The following is a 15904-nucleotide window of genomic DNA, read 5'->3' on the forward strand; positions in this document are numbered from 1 at the left end:
CTCATTACGTGTATTGTTTTGCTATATTATCATTTTTATAAGTATTTATTATGAGCAGTAATGTTCGAACAGGTCTGGTCATGGCAAGTGACCAAGGACCTTAAGCACCTCAATCACTTGGGGGCATATAAGGTACTAAGCAAGCAAAGCATATCAACAGGCATATGTAAACACATGAGCAAAATAAAGGAAAGCATACTGCGGTACTTAGAGTATTTTTCAAAATTTTGTTTAAATTTTATCAAATCAAAACAAAGTGCTATGCTAAGTTCGGTCATGCAAACAGACATTATAATAAATTTCAAATATTATAATGTCAAAATAGAAATGTGTTACACCGCCAGCATTTGCTGCTTGGATGTAACTATTAATTAAAAGGAAGCTTCCCTACGCAGCAAAAAATTGTCTTGACATCATAGACCATGGTTCGTATGTCCTAGTTACAAATCAAAATAAATAAATAAAGTTATTGAGCAGCAGGAGCAGCTGGAGAATCTTGCTGGGGCTGCTGGTCGACTGTGGTCCCATCATCCTCTTCGACGCCTTCAATGCCTGTCGCCAAAGAGATCTCAGGGGATTCCTGAGCTTTCCTCTCCTCTTCCAGGTGAGCAGTGCAATTTTCCAGCATAGCCTGCTTCATATGCTCTGGGAGATAGCAAAGTTTGCCTCGAGGTTGCTTTTCCTGAACATGTAGAAGCAGTTGAACGTTGCTCCCTTGAACTTCTCCAGGTTGCGAGCGTTGGTTTCTTCTAGTAGTTTGATGCGCTCTTCCTGCTCGGTAGTTTCTTTTCTACTAATCACCAAGTCATTCTGAAGTTTGGAGGCCTCTTTGAAATTCAGCACCGAAGCCTCCTTATATTTCTCTTTGGCCTCAGTGATTTTAACCAAGGCCTCCTGGTGTTGCTTCAGCTTCTTGCCTAATTTAGCAGCTTTCTCCTCAGCTGCTCTCAGCTGCTCGGCATGTTTGGCCTCAACCACCTTAAGCTGCTCGGCGTGTCTGACCTCGACCACCTTCAGCTGCTCGACGAGTCTTTCCTTGACTGTCTTGATCTCTTCAGCATGCTTGGCAACAATCTCCTCCAAGGGACACCAACCAATATTCATGGTCATAACTCCCTACGATCAAAGAAGAAGTAACATTGTTAGTATGAGTAAAAGGGCAAGATAGACAACTAAAGCAAAGCAAAAATGGCAACAAACAATGAGTACTTCATTTAGCGCGTGGCTAAAAATTTGGTAGATCTTCATGGAGGAGACATTTCTGAAGGCTTCCTGGCTACGCCGGTGTCTTGATAGTTTCTTCAGCTTGTCGTTAGCCAAGTTGTATGCTGTGTTCAGGATAGCCTCAGCCTGAGTCTTTCCTGACTGATTAGGAGGACTTGGGTTGCGAGGAGCTAGAGGATTCGAGTGGAGGGGAGCTGGAGGAGTCGGGTTGAGGGGAGCCGGAGGAGGGGTCGTGTCCTTGAAAGATGGTGGTGCAGGAGGATCCTTAGTCCGAGCCCTTTTCTTGGAGGGGTCGCTACTGCTTTCCCCACGGTGTCGCCTGCTTCCTCTCTTCCTACTCGCAGGAGCTTCGACATTGATGTTGTTGTACAAGTCAAAGGCTTCTCTAGAAGGCATGACTGCAGGATGGAAACAAACGATCAGACAATATAAATTAAGTTATTCAAAAAAGAAAGGGAATAAGAGCAAAGGAAATTCTAAGTAATATACCCAAGCTATTATTATTGGTCGATGCATTATTTATGGAACTACTGCTACACTTACTCTCTGCCTCGAAGAAGTCTGAATTTAAACTATTGATCGCAAATTTAAAGTTTCCGTCCCCGTCAAATAAATGACAGGGAATGGGCAAGTTGTCTAAAAGTGAGAAGTCAGTATTGTTCTCGTCAAAAGACTCGAGTACAGGCTCGGCGTACTCTGGAAGTTTTTTCTTTCCCTTCCCATGTTGGGTAGGAGCAGCAGCAGCCCGTGGGATGCTGGAAGGTTCTCTGATGGTCACTCCTGTTGCCCACCATCTCGGGAGTTGTGACACATCCTGTTGCTGCTCGAGGACTGCTTCTCCAATAGCACTCCCCGTGGTGGACTCCCTCACTTCTTGGTGAGGAGCCAAGAGGTCAACCAGCCTTAAGTTGCTTTTAGTGACCAGCTCCTTGATGCTATTCTCAATGTTTGTCATGCTGGCCAAGGCAGCGGCCATTATCTCCATCTCTGGAGTGGGGTCTGGTCGATACCATGGACCTAAACAATATCAAGGTTCTAAGGACAGTATAGAAAAGCTAGAAGAAATTAAACGACCAGAAATTAAGAGATTTACCTCCTCGGGTGAAGGCCAGGTTGTCAGCGACCAGGTTTGTTGTAAGAAAGTACTCCTGAAAATACTTTCCCAAGTTGGATTTATAGGTGACGTCACTCAGGAATATGCAAGTAGACTCCTAGTGACAGAAATGGAAAAACCTCGTGTTGTTCTAGTTGGGGTTGGATTTGAGATCGAACAGATAGTTGATCTCGTGTGGTGGGAGTACAGGCCACTTCTTATGGTTATAAAGGATATAGATTGCAGATAGTACTCTATATCTGTTGGGAGTCATTTGAAAGGAAGCGACCTCAAAATAATTGGCCACCCCTTGGAAAAATTCGTGCAGGGGCAAGATTGCCCCTACCTCGATGTGGTACCTTGACCAAGCACTGAAGGCACCCCCGGGCACGTTTTCCCTCTGGTCGGGTGAAGGTTTGACTAGGGTTATCTCAGGAATACCATACTTCTTGAGATAATTAGTCACCATCCTAGTCGATATGACGCTAGGAGGAGCCATGTACCAGTCCACTTCTGGTCGAAGGCCGTCGCGAGGCCCAGCATGGGGTTGGATTTCTGGTGGTGAAGTGTTTATATGTTGAGGGTTAGTAGAAGGGTCCTCAGTATGAGGGGCAGGCTGGTTAGAAGAAGGGTTGGTTTTTTTCTTTTTTCTACGAGCAGTATATTTCACGCGACCCATATTTGTTTGACTGGTCGGAGGGCTGGTTGCTGGGTGCTGTTGTGAAAATGGTATTTCTGAAAATGGCAGTGACGGTTGTTCTTGATCCTCAAACAGCAGTGCAAGAAGATCATTGTCAATTGGCCTCTCACCTCCCCAAGGATCATGCATGAATATCTGAGAGCGGAAAAGGGGAGATGAGAATCTACGACCAACAGATAAAAGAAGTGGAAACGTTGGGATAATGTTGCTCGTGTATAAAAGTTAAGCTTTTATACGACCAGCAACATTCTAACGTAAACACTAAAAGCATGCGAACAGTTTGGAAAAACAGATTAAAAAGCGGAAGTGAAAAGTTTTTTCAGGGAAACTTTTCGACTCTGAAAATGGGCGGGAAAAACTCAGATTTTTCCGAAAGCATAACAATCAAATTTTTACTTCGATTTTGGTCCCTAAATCAGTATTCCTACTTCCCACGCCAATTTCTAAGCCTCACTTAGTGTTTTTACTAATTAAAACTTTTATCCTATCGTGTTACTACCTACGAACTCGATTACCTCGAAAGCATTTTTTCTCAAGAACATGCAAAAACTCAAACCCGAATACCCAAAAACTCGAGAAATATATGTTGCATGGTATAGCAGAGACAAGGAGATCACGAAACTTACTTGAATTACAGATTGCAAAAGAGTCATGAACGTTGGTGCTTGGGACTGGAGGAACACGCCTCGGATCACCGAAATTTTCTAGGCTTTTCTGGTTTTATCTTCTGAGTTCTTGAAAAAGGGAAGTTTGGTAAAAGTTAAAAAAATGAGAAGATTGGGTTATTTATATAGATCGTGGCACAGTTAGAAGGGTAATGATGGGGGTAAATTTTTGAAACGTGGGGAATCGTGTTAGTCGTTAGAATGCTTATTGGAAACGACAACAGCCATGATTAGCTACTTTTTTGAAAAGGCGCTGACAGATGTGACAAGTCAAACGGAAGGTTGGTAGATTAAGTTTATTATATGTTGGTCATACTAAAATAAACTGGGGGGCAAATGTTTACCCAAAAAAGGACTACCTAATGACGTGGTAGAATTAACATACACGTGGGATACATGTGACCGTTTAAGTGAGTATGATCTGTTCGACCATCGACCAGAAGATAATTCACTTAGCAGACATCATATTTTATGGGCGACCAGTCTGGTCGCAGCATTTCATATATTTCCTTCAGATATGTAATTTTGCATTTATGTAATAATTGTGATTTCCATTATTATTTAGATACGCCTGTATTAAATGTAATTAAGGCCCATCGGCCCATGTAGAACTCCTTGAGCCTATAAATAAGAATCAAAGGGCTCAAGGGAGGGGACTTTTTAAACTTCGGAATTCTGAGAGAGAATCATAGTGTTTTTATCCACCATACTTGTATTCATCCCGAGGCTTGTGAAACTCGTGAACTCTAGTTCATTGATCACAGTTCTTGGGATTCTACATCAATAAGAACACTAAGTGGACGTAGGTTGTTACCATTTTCTGGGGCCGAACCACTTAAATCTTTGGTGTCGTTTATCTTTTATCTTGATTTCTTCTCATTTCTATCATTTTACTTGACTCTGTGTCGTTGACCAAATCGAGGGTCAACACTATTTATCAATTTGACACCAATTTGTCATAATTAATAAATTTTCCCAAATCTCTCTTCTCTTTTTTTTTTTTTTTTTTTACTAAATTCCACATCTTAGTGAAATTGTCAAAAATTGATACAAAACAATTTTGACGATCCTAATTGATAATGAAATCAATTAATTAAGACTATCTAGATGACTTTATCAAAGGTATTGTGGGGACCATTGACCCATGAATTCAAACTCAAATAAGTTACCGTAAAATTATTATGGAATAATTTCACTGCCTTATTAATTCCCCGTGACTCCACTAAATATGTTATCTATTGTTACAACCATACTTTGTCATTTAATCCTCTATAAATGATCTACAACTGAGTTGGGTACAAATTATTGTTTTACCCCTCATTGTATTTTATCCTTAAATACCACTAAGTTCCTTGTAAATGATATTTCTGTGAATCTTAAATCACAGAAATGAGTACTCAATCATTTAACGCGTTGAACCAAGCTATAAGGTGATCATCATTTTACTTCTACCTAGAAGCTATAGATGTTCATATCTATGATTAACACTCCCACTCAATTATACTAACATGTCCCCAAGATGTAAGTATGGGCTAGTCCGTAGGGTATGCTAGTAAAGAACAAATCATAGGACTTGAATAATACAATCAATTAGAATACTAACCACTTAGAATTGAAATTGAATTGACCTATGGTCAACTTTATGATATGATTGTTTTAGATAATAACGGTACATTTATTTATCTATCTAAATTCAATATCGGTCAAGTCTGATGTAACAAATACATCTAATTTGATCTACTTTGCTAATGTTCTGGAAAGAACATAAAACTACAATGTATAAGTAGATCATATCGTAGATTGGAAAGTCAGTGTAAATCCTGTGTACTGACCAATCTTAGGACTAACTTATTTTTGAATATATAATCATATTTATAATCCATTGTGATTACGTCACTATAAATATGATTAGTAATATGCTCGGGATTTAATAGAAGTTTATATTAAACAAATAGTCATGAAAAAAACCATGTGAGCAAAGTGATTGACTAAGTAAAAAAATGATTTCTATTCTTTTATTGATAATAAAATGATATTACAAAGGAATTGAGTTTTAATTAGGGCATAAAACCCCAATAGGCCATGTCGGGCCGAGCCGGCCCACATTTACAACTCCAATGGTAACTTACAAATTTGGGTAACTTGCCATTTACATAAAGACATAATTGCCTATTAATTCTATAGCCATTATATTGGGTAATAAATACATAATAAAATCTAGGCATTTATTAGGCATACAAGGAATCTCTGAGTCTTTTGAGATACTTCATTGTGCGTCATAGTTAGGCTCTCATGAGCTGGACACACTCCTCGAGCTGGGTGTTGTTGGACAAATGCAAACTAATGCGGGTCATGTTCGAAGTTTCACGAGGGTGATCTGGGCGATGTGTACCTCTAATTAAGTTGTTGGCGTAATAGGCGATCTGGAGTGTAACGCCCTAGGTAACCAAGACCGCTACACTGTGTGTTTATAAAGGTGCAGGACTCGCTAATCAAGTCATTTAGTTAAAAATGTAACACTAGAGCCATAATCGAGTTAGAGTTAAAAAAAATTGGTCATAAATAGATAAATTTCATTTAAATAAACGTTTAATACATGGGATCCCAAAAACAGGGTTTAGAACAGTTTACAAAATTTCAAAAGTTGTGTGCAATCACAAGCCACTCTAATGGAAAAATAAGCATTTTAGGTTCTCCTGTCCCTGTACCATCCCTCAGTCGTGGCGGTCGAGCAGCTGACTATGTACATTCCGCCCCCAGAGCTCTCCAACTCAGGGTTGATCCACCTTACACTTGCTTTTACCTGCACCATGTAGCACCTGTGAGCCAAGGCCCAGCACGAAAACCATAATACAAAGCATCAACAATAACAATAATCAAATAATCCCCTAGTCATTAACTAGATATTCAGCAAGCCATAGCATTCACATAATCAGTGATAACAATCGACAAATCAACAATCTATCATCCAGGTATTCAACATGCAATAATCATCAGATTAACAATAGCAAACATATCATTCAATACTCAGGATCGACGCCCTTAGGTCGGACCCTCTGTTTAACCTAATTGTCTCCGGCTCGCGTAGGTCGAGCCCAGTGATTATTTAACTAACCTCAGCTACCAATGGTCGAGCTGCATCCTGCGCATAAATATCAATTCCGGCACTCTTAGGCCATTTATTTCATGCTCACATGGCATATCGTAATCATATAGCATTTATATTCAAATATAGGGAACCTTAGTCCCAACATAGGCAAACAAATGGGTGCAATTTTCTTTCCTTTAATTCTGAGCGGAGAAGGTCAACTGGTTCTGAGCAAAGTCCTTAGCCTTGAGCCTTGGCGATAAACCTAGTCACAATGGCCATTGATTTCTATCAACTTCCAATCATAAAATAAAATACCTAGGAGATAGAAACTAGCCTCCGAGGCCTCAATTTCTACTAAACCAAGTAGTAGAAATTGTCCCGAGCACCTAGGTTCGACCCCCGAGCCCTAACAATTCTTAAAACACTTCCAAAGCCAAAATTCCAAGGCGGGTCACGACTTGGCTCAGCAAGTCGTGATTTTCCCCAAGTCAGAGAACATCCCAGGCTAGAAGGGCCACACGCACCACGACGCCCCCAAGCTGGGTCGCGGCACGCCCTACGAACCTAGAGAAAACCTGGGTTTTCTCCTCCTTTTCCCAGCCAAGAATACCCAAGTTCTACCTAGAATTTTCCCTCAAAACCTCCCCAATTAAACACCAATCCACTATGAATTTAGACCCATATTCACTTATTTTCATCCAATAATTCTCAATAATTAACACAAAAATCACACTTCAATTCAGACATAATAATCACAGTAATACCCAATGAAATTCCTACCCACTACCCAGTCTAATACAACACTCATGCATACCTCAATCTTCATACTTAAACTCATCAAACCAAAGAATTCAGTCATAATTTTTACCTCCTATTGCAACCCAATTTCCCCAGCTTTAGACCTTCAAGCTTCTTAGCTGAATTCCCTTAGTTAACACCTTAAATTCCTCAAGTCTTCAAGCTTCTAACCTCCTTCAACAGCCCCAAAAATCAAACTCCAAGGGAGAGAGAGTGAGGAGAAATTGTGAGAGTAGAGAGACTGAATATTTATGCTTCTTTCTTGTCTTCAGTAATTTCCACAATCTTATCATATATTCTAAAATAAAATCTGGTTATATCCTCTAATAATAAAAAGACCACGTTACCCTTCCAAATAAAACTAACCCTTAACTCAATCTAGGGGTAAAATAGTCATTGTTCCCAATTCCCGCTAATTCATTAAATGTTCCTAATATTTACCACATAAATCCCATCATCCAATTAATCACCAATTATTTATCCAGTGTCTAATAACCCCCGATATAATTTCTAAATTCGCGAATACCCCCAGGCTCCCCTGAGCCGGGTATAAATCCTCGTCATGACTATTTCGCCAATCTACCCACTAGGACCATCTCAGAGCATGTGTTGAAAATGTATCCACATAATAATGTGGTCTCAACAATTTATCACATATAATCACATTTATTCCCTCAACGGGCAAATATTACAAATATGCCTCTATAAGCTAAACAGGGCCCACATGCATATTAATACTCATAAACATGCATTTCACATATCCATATAATCATATAATCATGCATTTAATCATTTAAATCATACATAAACCAATTATGCCCTCCCGACACACTAATCAAGGCCCTTAAGCCTTATTAGTGATTTTGGGTCGTTACAACTATCCCCTCCTACTGAGAATTTCGTCCTCGAAATTTACCTGAATAGCTCAGGATACTGATCCGCATTGCTATGTCAAGCTCCCAGGTCGCTTCCTCGACCCTGATATTCCTCCATAACACTTTAACTATAGGAATTGTCTTGTTCTGTAGAACCTTATCTTTCCTATCCAAGACCTGAATCAGTCGCTCCTCATAAGAAAAATCTGTCTATAATTCCAAGTCTTCATACTTCAACACATGTGTTGTAACTGAGATGTACTTTCGAAGCATAGAAACATGGAATACGTCATGAACTCCCAACAACGACAGTGGCACCTGTAAGCCACTTGTCCGATCCTTTCCAAGATTTCAAAAGGTCCAATGAATCTAGAGCTCAGCTTGCCCTTCTTCCCAAACCTTCTCACCCCTCATAGTGATGAAACTCACAGAATCACGTGGTCCCCAACCTGAAACTCCACGTCCCTACGCTTAGGATCAGCGTAGCTTTTTTGTCTGGTCTGTGAAGCAAGCGTTCAAGCTCGAATCTTCTCAATAGCCTCATTAGTCTTCTAAATAATGTCCAGTCCTAAATATTTCCTCTCACCCATCTCATCCCAATGAATGGGCGATCTACATCTCCTCCCATATAACATCTCAAATGGAGCTACTCCAATTGTTGATTGATAACTGTTGTTGTATGAAAACTCAATCAACGGGAGATACTTACTCCAAGATCCCTCAAAGTCAATCATGCATGCCCTAAGCATATCCTCCAACACTTGAATCGTCCTCTCAAACTGTCCATTAGTCTGAGGATGAAAGGTCGTGCTGAACTTCAACTAAGTCCCCATAGCCTTCTGCAATCCACTCCAAAACTTGGAGGTGAAGATAGAATCCTGATGTGACACTATAGACTTGGGAACCCCATGGAGACGTACAATCTCCTTCACAGACAACTCTGCATACTGATCCACAGTATAAGTCATCCTCATAGGTAGAAAGTGAGCTGACTTAGTGTATCTATCTACTATCACCCACACTGAGTCATGAAGCCCCATTGTCCTGGGTAAACCTCCCACAAAGTCCATCATAATATCCTCCCATTTCCACTCGGGGATACCCAAAGGCTAAAGCAACCCCGCTGGTCGTTGATGCTCAACTTTCACCTGCTGACAGGTCAAACACCTGGCCACTTACTCCACCACATCCTTCTTCATCCCAGGCCACCAATACAACGTCCGTAGATCCTAATACATATTCGTGGTGCCTGGATGAAGTGAGTATGGTGTAGTATGCGATTCATCTAATATCTCTCGTATAATCCCCACATCAGTCGAAACACAAATTAAACCCTGATACAATAGCAAACCAACCTCAGAAATAGAATACTCCTTAGCTGCTCTCACTAAGACATTCTCTCTAACCTCCTGTAATTGTGCATCTACCAACTGACATTCCTTAATCCGCTCTAGTAGGGTCGACTGCAAAGTAATGTTGGCTAATCGGCCCACCACCAACCCTATCCTCGCTCTAGACATCTCACCAGCCAACTCCCTTGATATCTGAGTAGAACTAAATAACTGCCCCGTGCCCCTCCAACTAAATGCATCTGCCAATACATTGGCTTTCCTTGGGTGGTAAAGAATATCACAGTCATAGTCCTTTACTAGCTCCAGCCAATGCCTCTGCCTCATGTTTAGGTCCTTCTGGGTGAAGAAGTACTTCAAACTCTTGTGATCAGTTTATATTTTGCATTTCTCTCCATACAGATAATGTCGCCAAACCTTCAATGCGAATACCACCGCTGCCAATTCTAAATCATGGGTAGGGTACCGCTACTCATACTCCTTCAGCTGCAATGATGCATAAGTTATAACCTTCCCATTCTGCATCAACACACAGCCCAAACCCAACCTCGACACATCACAATATACCACAAAATTTCCTTCCTCCAAAGGAAGACTCAGCACAGGTGTAGTAATAAGTCGTCACTTCAATTCTTGAAAATTGTTCTCACACTTGTCTGACCAGACGAGCTTCAAATTCTTCTGTGTCAATTCTGTCATTGGTGCAACAATCTTCGAAAACCCTTCCACAAACTGCCTGTAGTAACCTACTAACTCGAGGAAACTTCTAACCTCTGCGGCATTCCTTGACCTCGACCAATCTCTAACTGCCTCCACTTTAGATGGATCCACCTTGATTCCATCTTCACCAACTATATGTCCAAGGAATGTCACTTCTGGTAGCCAAAACTCACACTTCTTAAATTTGGCGTACAATCGGTGCTCTCTGAATCTCTGCAAGACCTGTCAAAGATGTTGCTCGTGCTCTGCCTCTGAACTGGAATACACTAAGATGTCATTGATGAAGACAATCACAAACTAGTCTAAGAAGTCCTTGAACATCTTGTTCATTAAGTCCATGAAGGCTGCTGGGGCATTGGTCAAACCGAATGACATGACCAGAAACTAATAGTGCCCATACCTCGTTCGGAAGGTCGTCTTCGGTATATCCTCACCCTTGATCCTCAGCTGGTGATAACCAGATCGAAGATTTATCTTCGAGAATACTGTCTTTCCCTGCAGCTGATCAAACAAGTCGTCAATCCTTGGTAGAGGGTACTTATTCTTAAAAGTCAACTTGTTCAATTCTCTGTAGTCTATACACATCCTCAGAGTCCCATCCTTCTTCTTCACAAACAAAACCGGAGCACCCCATAGCGAGTAGCTAGGCCTAATAAACCCCAAATCCAGAAGCTCCTATAGATGTATCTTCAATTCTTTCAGTTCTGTCGGTGCCATTCTATATGGTGCTCTCGACGGTGGCTCTGTCCCCAGTGCCAACTCAATGACAAATTGAATCTCCCTGTGTGGCAGCAACCCTGGTAGATCCTCAGGGAATACATCCAAGAATTCACGAACCAATCTAGTCTCTCCCGGCCTTATTGGCAACACTCTAGTAGTATCCACCACACTGGCCAGGAAACCTATACATCCTCCCTGTAATAGGTCCCTAGCTCTCAGCGCTGATATCATGGGTATGCGGGGTCCACATATCGCACCCACTAAAACAGAGGGATCCTCTCCCTCAGGCTCAAAGGTCACCATCTTCTTCCTACAATCAATAGTAGCCCCATATCTGACCAGCCAATCCATCCCCAAAATCATGTCAAAGTCCTCCATACCTAATTCAATCAAATCTACCGATAACTCCCTACCATCAACCATCACTGGCAGTGCTCTAATCCACCTCTTAGAAACTACCACTTCCCCTATAGGCAATATAGTCATGAACCCTGCAGTATAGTACTCACTAGGTCTACACAACCTATCAATCACCTTACTATAAATAAATGAATGTTTAGCATCAGAGTCAATCAATACAGTAAAAGAAGAGCCAGCGCTAGAAAGCTGACCTTTCACCATCAAGGGACTAGCCTCGGCCTCTGCCCATGTCAAGGTGAACACTCAGGCTGGAGTCAAGCTGTCCACCTTCCCTGCTTCCCCTTTCTTTACTGTTGGGCAATCTTTCTTGAGGTGTCCCACCACCCCACACACATAATAGGCCTTGGCCCGACATTCGCCCGGATGGCGTCTTCTGCACCTCGTGCACTCTAGGTAGCTCCTCCATGTGTCACCACCTCCCTGGCGACCACCCTGAACACCCCGACCCCTCCTATCAGGACCAGCAGCAGTCGAAGTGTCAGGGGTCTTCCTCTTCAGATCAATGGGGACTCCGCCCCTACCAAATCCTGAATATGGTGGGACCTCCCGTCTCGCAGTGTTCTCCCTCCAAATATTGTTCTCCGCTTCCTCAGTGTTAAGAGCCTTCTCAAAAGCCTTGGCATAAGTCGTCCCCCAGGTACTGTTGTAATTCTTACATCTCGGACTATCATAGCATTAAGCCCTCTGATAAATCTATCCTGCCTAGTGTGACGTGCTGCGTCATGACACATCTCCAGGGGGCCATTTTGTATGTATGAGCATGCCTTGGTGCTTGATCATTAGTCAAGTCTTGCACCAAGTAACCTCAGGGGTAGGGAATGGAACTTTTGTAATTATGCATATGTCTCCCAAACAAAAATCATATATGTTCCTGGGAAGACTTCATTTCCTTAGAATGCTCCTCAGGGGGGGCGGGGTGACCTAGTGACTTAAGGAAGCACCATGGCCACCAGCAGATAGGGGCTTAAGCTGTGTACTCCCTTGCCCTATCAAGGCCTTATATGAATAAAACAATGCCTTGCCATGTCCCTTTGTGTATGCTTTCTTTACGGTCTATGTGTTGCTTGTTTTTTGCCTTCGTTGGGCCATTGCGTGCCACTTAAATGTGTTGTGTGCTCTGATTTTTGTGTGGGATGTTGTCTCTAGATTGCTTGCCTTGTGCTTACTCCCGCTTCATAATTTCCCTTACTTGTGTGAGACTTGTAATGCGGCTAACCATTGAGTGTGCTTGCCGCAGGTGTTAATTCTAGGCTGACTTGCTAGTTAAGAGCGCTAACAAGTGCTGCACGTTCCGTCAATTCGAGTATCGAAGTTGGCAGCCCGTGACATTGGTATCAAAGCTAAGTTTGAGAAAGCTTGGTGACCCTGCAGGATGGTGAGCAACACTCAAAGGATTGAAGCGCTGGAGAGGCGCGTTGGAGAGCTAGATGGCCTGGACGAAAGAGTCAGGGATCTTGGCTCTGTCAGGCTGGAACCGGAGATGACTAATGCACTAAACCGTGTGGTTACGTTGGAGCGGGATACGACCAATCTACTAGCCCACATAACGGCAATCGAGCGGAGAGAAAACCTTTCAAGCACATCCAATACTCCTTCGAGGGAGGAACATATTGAGGCAGTGGAACGAGCGGTGAAGGACCTACAAGAAACATTAAATGACCTCGTAGAGAATTGTAGGGAGTCAGTTGAGGCAATGAAGGATGAAATGCTGGAGATGAACACCAAGCTGAACCTCACCATGAGGGCAGTTGGGAGTCAGCCTGCAACTGGACCCATTGGCATGGAATATGGGAGAGTAAAAGTCCCTGAGCCGAGGCCCTGTGGGGGGGCTAGAGACGCGAAGGACTTAGAGAACTTCCTCTTTGATATGGAGCATTACTTTAGAGCTGTGAGAGCTGAATCAGAGGAAGGCAAGGTCGCCATGGCAACGATGTACTTGTCTGCAGATGCCAAAGTGTGGTGGAGGACGAAGTACGACGATATTCAGAACAGCAGATGCACCATAACAACATGGGAAGATCTCAAGAGAGAGTTGAAGACACAGTTTCTCCCTGAGAATGTTGCCTACATAGCTCGATGCCATTTGAGAGAGCTGAAGCACACCGGAAAAATCCGAGAATACGTGAAGAAATTCTCCGGGTTGATGTTGGATATCAAAGACATGTACGAAGTGGACAAACTCTTTGCGTTCTTAGAAGGTCTGAAGCCTTAGGCAAAGCAAGAGCTCGAGAGACAACGAGTGGCTGACCTAGCCACTGCTCAAGCTACTGCCGAACGACTGACTGATTACTCTTCAGAGAACATTCAATCCAAGAAGACCAATCCGTCGACTAGTGGAAGTAATGTTGGGAGTAAAAAGTTTGGGAAGTCTTGGCAAAGCAAGAGTGGGGGAGGAGAGAAAAGGAGTGTGGAGTCTAACTCTCCTAGCAAAGGTAGCAACCCCCCGTTCAAGAAGCCTCTTACATGTTGGATATGTACCGGACCTCATAAGTCGACAGAGTGTCCTCATAGATCCAAGATGAGTGCCCTCCAGGCGACATTTGCTCAAGGAGAACAAACCAACGAAGAGGAGAAGGAGGAGTTTACGCACATGGGTGCCCTCCGGATGCAGAATGCTCTCAAGAAACACGGTGCGAAAGTGAAGAAGACCCTCGGAAAGGGACTAATGTATGTGGACGCCGCTCTAAATGGTAAGATGGTCGGAAGTGTGATGATCAACACGGGCGCCACTCACAACTTCATTTTAGAGATCGAAGCTAAACGTCTGGGACTGAAATGGGAGAAGGACCATGGCCGCATGAAAGCGGTTAACTTAGAAGCCTTGGCCACACCCGGCGTGGCTAAAAAGGTGAACATGAAGATCAGCTCATGGGAAGGACAGACTGACTTGGTAGTCGTGAGAATGGACGACTTTGATTTGATATTGGGTATGGACTTCCTTACGGAAAAGGGAGCCATTCCCATCCCAGCTACGGGAAGCTTACTCATAATGGGGGAGACACCTGCAGTGGTGCCTGCTAAAGTAGAGCAACCCCCAGAAACCAAGCTGTTGTCAACCTTACAATTGAAGAAGGGTGTGAGAAGACAAGAGCCCACATATATTATCCTACCCACAATATACGAGGATACGGTGGATGAAGTCATCCCACCAGAAATTCGAATGGTCTTGAAGAAGTATGGGGATGTTATGCCGGACCAACTCCCCTGAGCCTTACCACCTAGAAGAGGGATTGATCACCAGATTGAGCTGGTGCCGGGAGCCAAACCACCTGCAAAGGCGGCCTATAGGATGGCATCCCCTAAACTAGCAGAACTAAGGAAGCAGTTGAAGGATTTACTAGAGGCAGGCTTCATCAGACCATCGAAGGCACCATATGGTGCACCCGTGCTATTTCAGAAAAAGCACGACGGGAGCTTGAGACTATGTATTGATTATCGGGCTCTCAATAAGGTGACAGTGCGTAATACGTACCTCATCCCCTTGATCGCTGACTTATTCGACCAGTTGAGTGGAGTGAAATTCTTTAGGAAACTGGACTTGAGATCAGGCTACTATCAAGTGCGGATAGCAGAAGAGGATGAGCCAAAGACAATGTGTGTGACTCGATATGGAGCATACGAGTTCCGAGTCATGCCGTTTGGGTTGAAAAACGCACTAGCCACATTCTGTACGTTGATGAACCAAGTTTTCCATGAATACCTAGACAAGTTCATGGTAGTCTACTTGAATGACATTGTGGTCTATAGCTCCACAATAGAAGAACATCAACGGCACTTATCTCAAGTGTTTCAGAAATTGAGAGACAACCAACTCTATGTGAAGCGAGAAAAGTGCTCCTTCACACAAGAGAGAATCAAGTTCCTAGGCCACATAGTAGAACGTGGTCGGATCCGCATGGATCTAGAGAAGGTGCGGGCCATTCAAGACTGGAAGGCCCCCACCAATTTTAAGGAATTACGCTCCTTCCTTGGTTTAGCCAACTATTATCGAAGATTTGTGGAGGGCTATTCAAGAAGGGTGACACCCTTGACCGAGTTGTTGAAGAAGGGTGTAACTTGGACGTGGACCGATAGGTGTGTCGAAGCATTTAAGAGTCTGAAGGAAGCCATGATGCAAGATCCTATCCTAGCCTTACCAGATGTTGGTAGGCCCTTTGAAGTGCAGACAGATGCGTCTGATTTTTCCTTGGGAGGAGTGCTTGTACAAGAGGGCCACCCCGTAGCTTATGAAAGTCGCAAACTCACGGAG

The 15904-nt window shown here is 43.0% G+C and overlaps 1 protein-coding gene across 1 annotated transcript; it reads right to left on the reverse strand.

Moving 5' to 3' along the window:
* Positions 1-466: 466 nt before the first annotated feature.
* On the reverse strand, positions 467-1620 carry LOC133814922 (uncharacterized). Its single transcript, XM_062247824.1, has 3 exons — positions 1201-1620; positions 802-1116; positions 467-682 (listed from the first exon to the last, which is right to left on the reverse strand). The coding sequence occupies exons 1-3, from the start codon at positions 1618-1620 to the stop codon at positions 467-469; spliced, it is 951 nt and encodes a 316-aa protein (XP_062103808.1).
* Positions 1621-15904: the final 14284 nt, after the last annotated feature.

The sequence above is a fragment of the Humulus lupulus genome, chromosome 2 (assembly GCF_963169125.1).
Source record: "Humulus lupulus chromosome 2, drHumLupu1.1, whole genome shotgun sequence".
In the NCBI taxonomy this organism is placed as follows: Eukaryota; Viridiplantae; Streptophyta; class Magnoliopsida; order Rosales; family Cannabaceae; genus Humulus; species Humulus lupulus.

What these genes read in the sequence shown, in the direction of transcription:
- LOC133814922 (XM_062247824.1), bottom strand. Translation starts at nt 1,620, where the DNA reads ATGCCTTCTAGAGAAGCCTTTGACTTGTACAACAACATCAATGTCGAA. An exon ending in CGCTAAATGAAGTACTCATT is followed by an intron (nt 1,117 to 1,200) that starts GTTTGTTGCCAT and finishes CTTTGATCGTAG; the next exon opens with GGAGTTATGACCATGAATAT. An exon ending in CCAAACTTCAGAATGACTTG is followed by an intron (nt 683 to 801) that starts GTGATTAGTAGA and finishes CTACATGTTCAG; the next exon opens with GAAAAGCAACCTCGAGGCAA.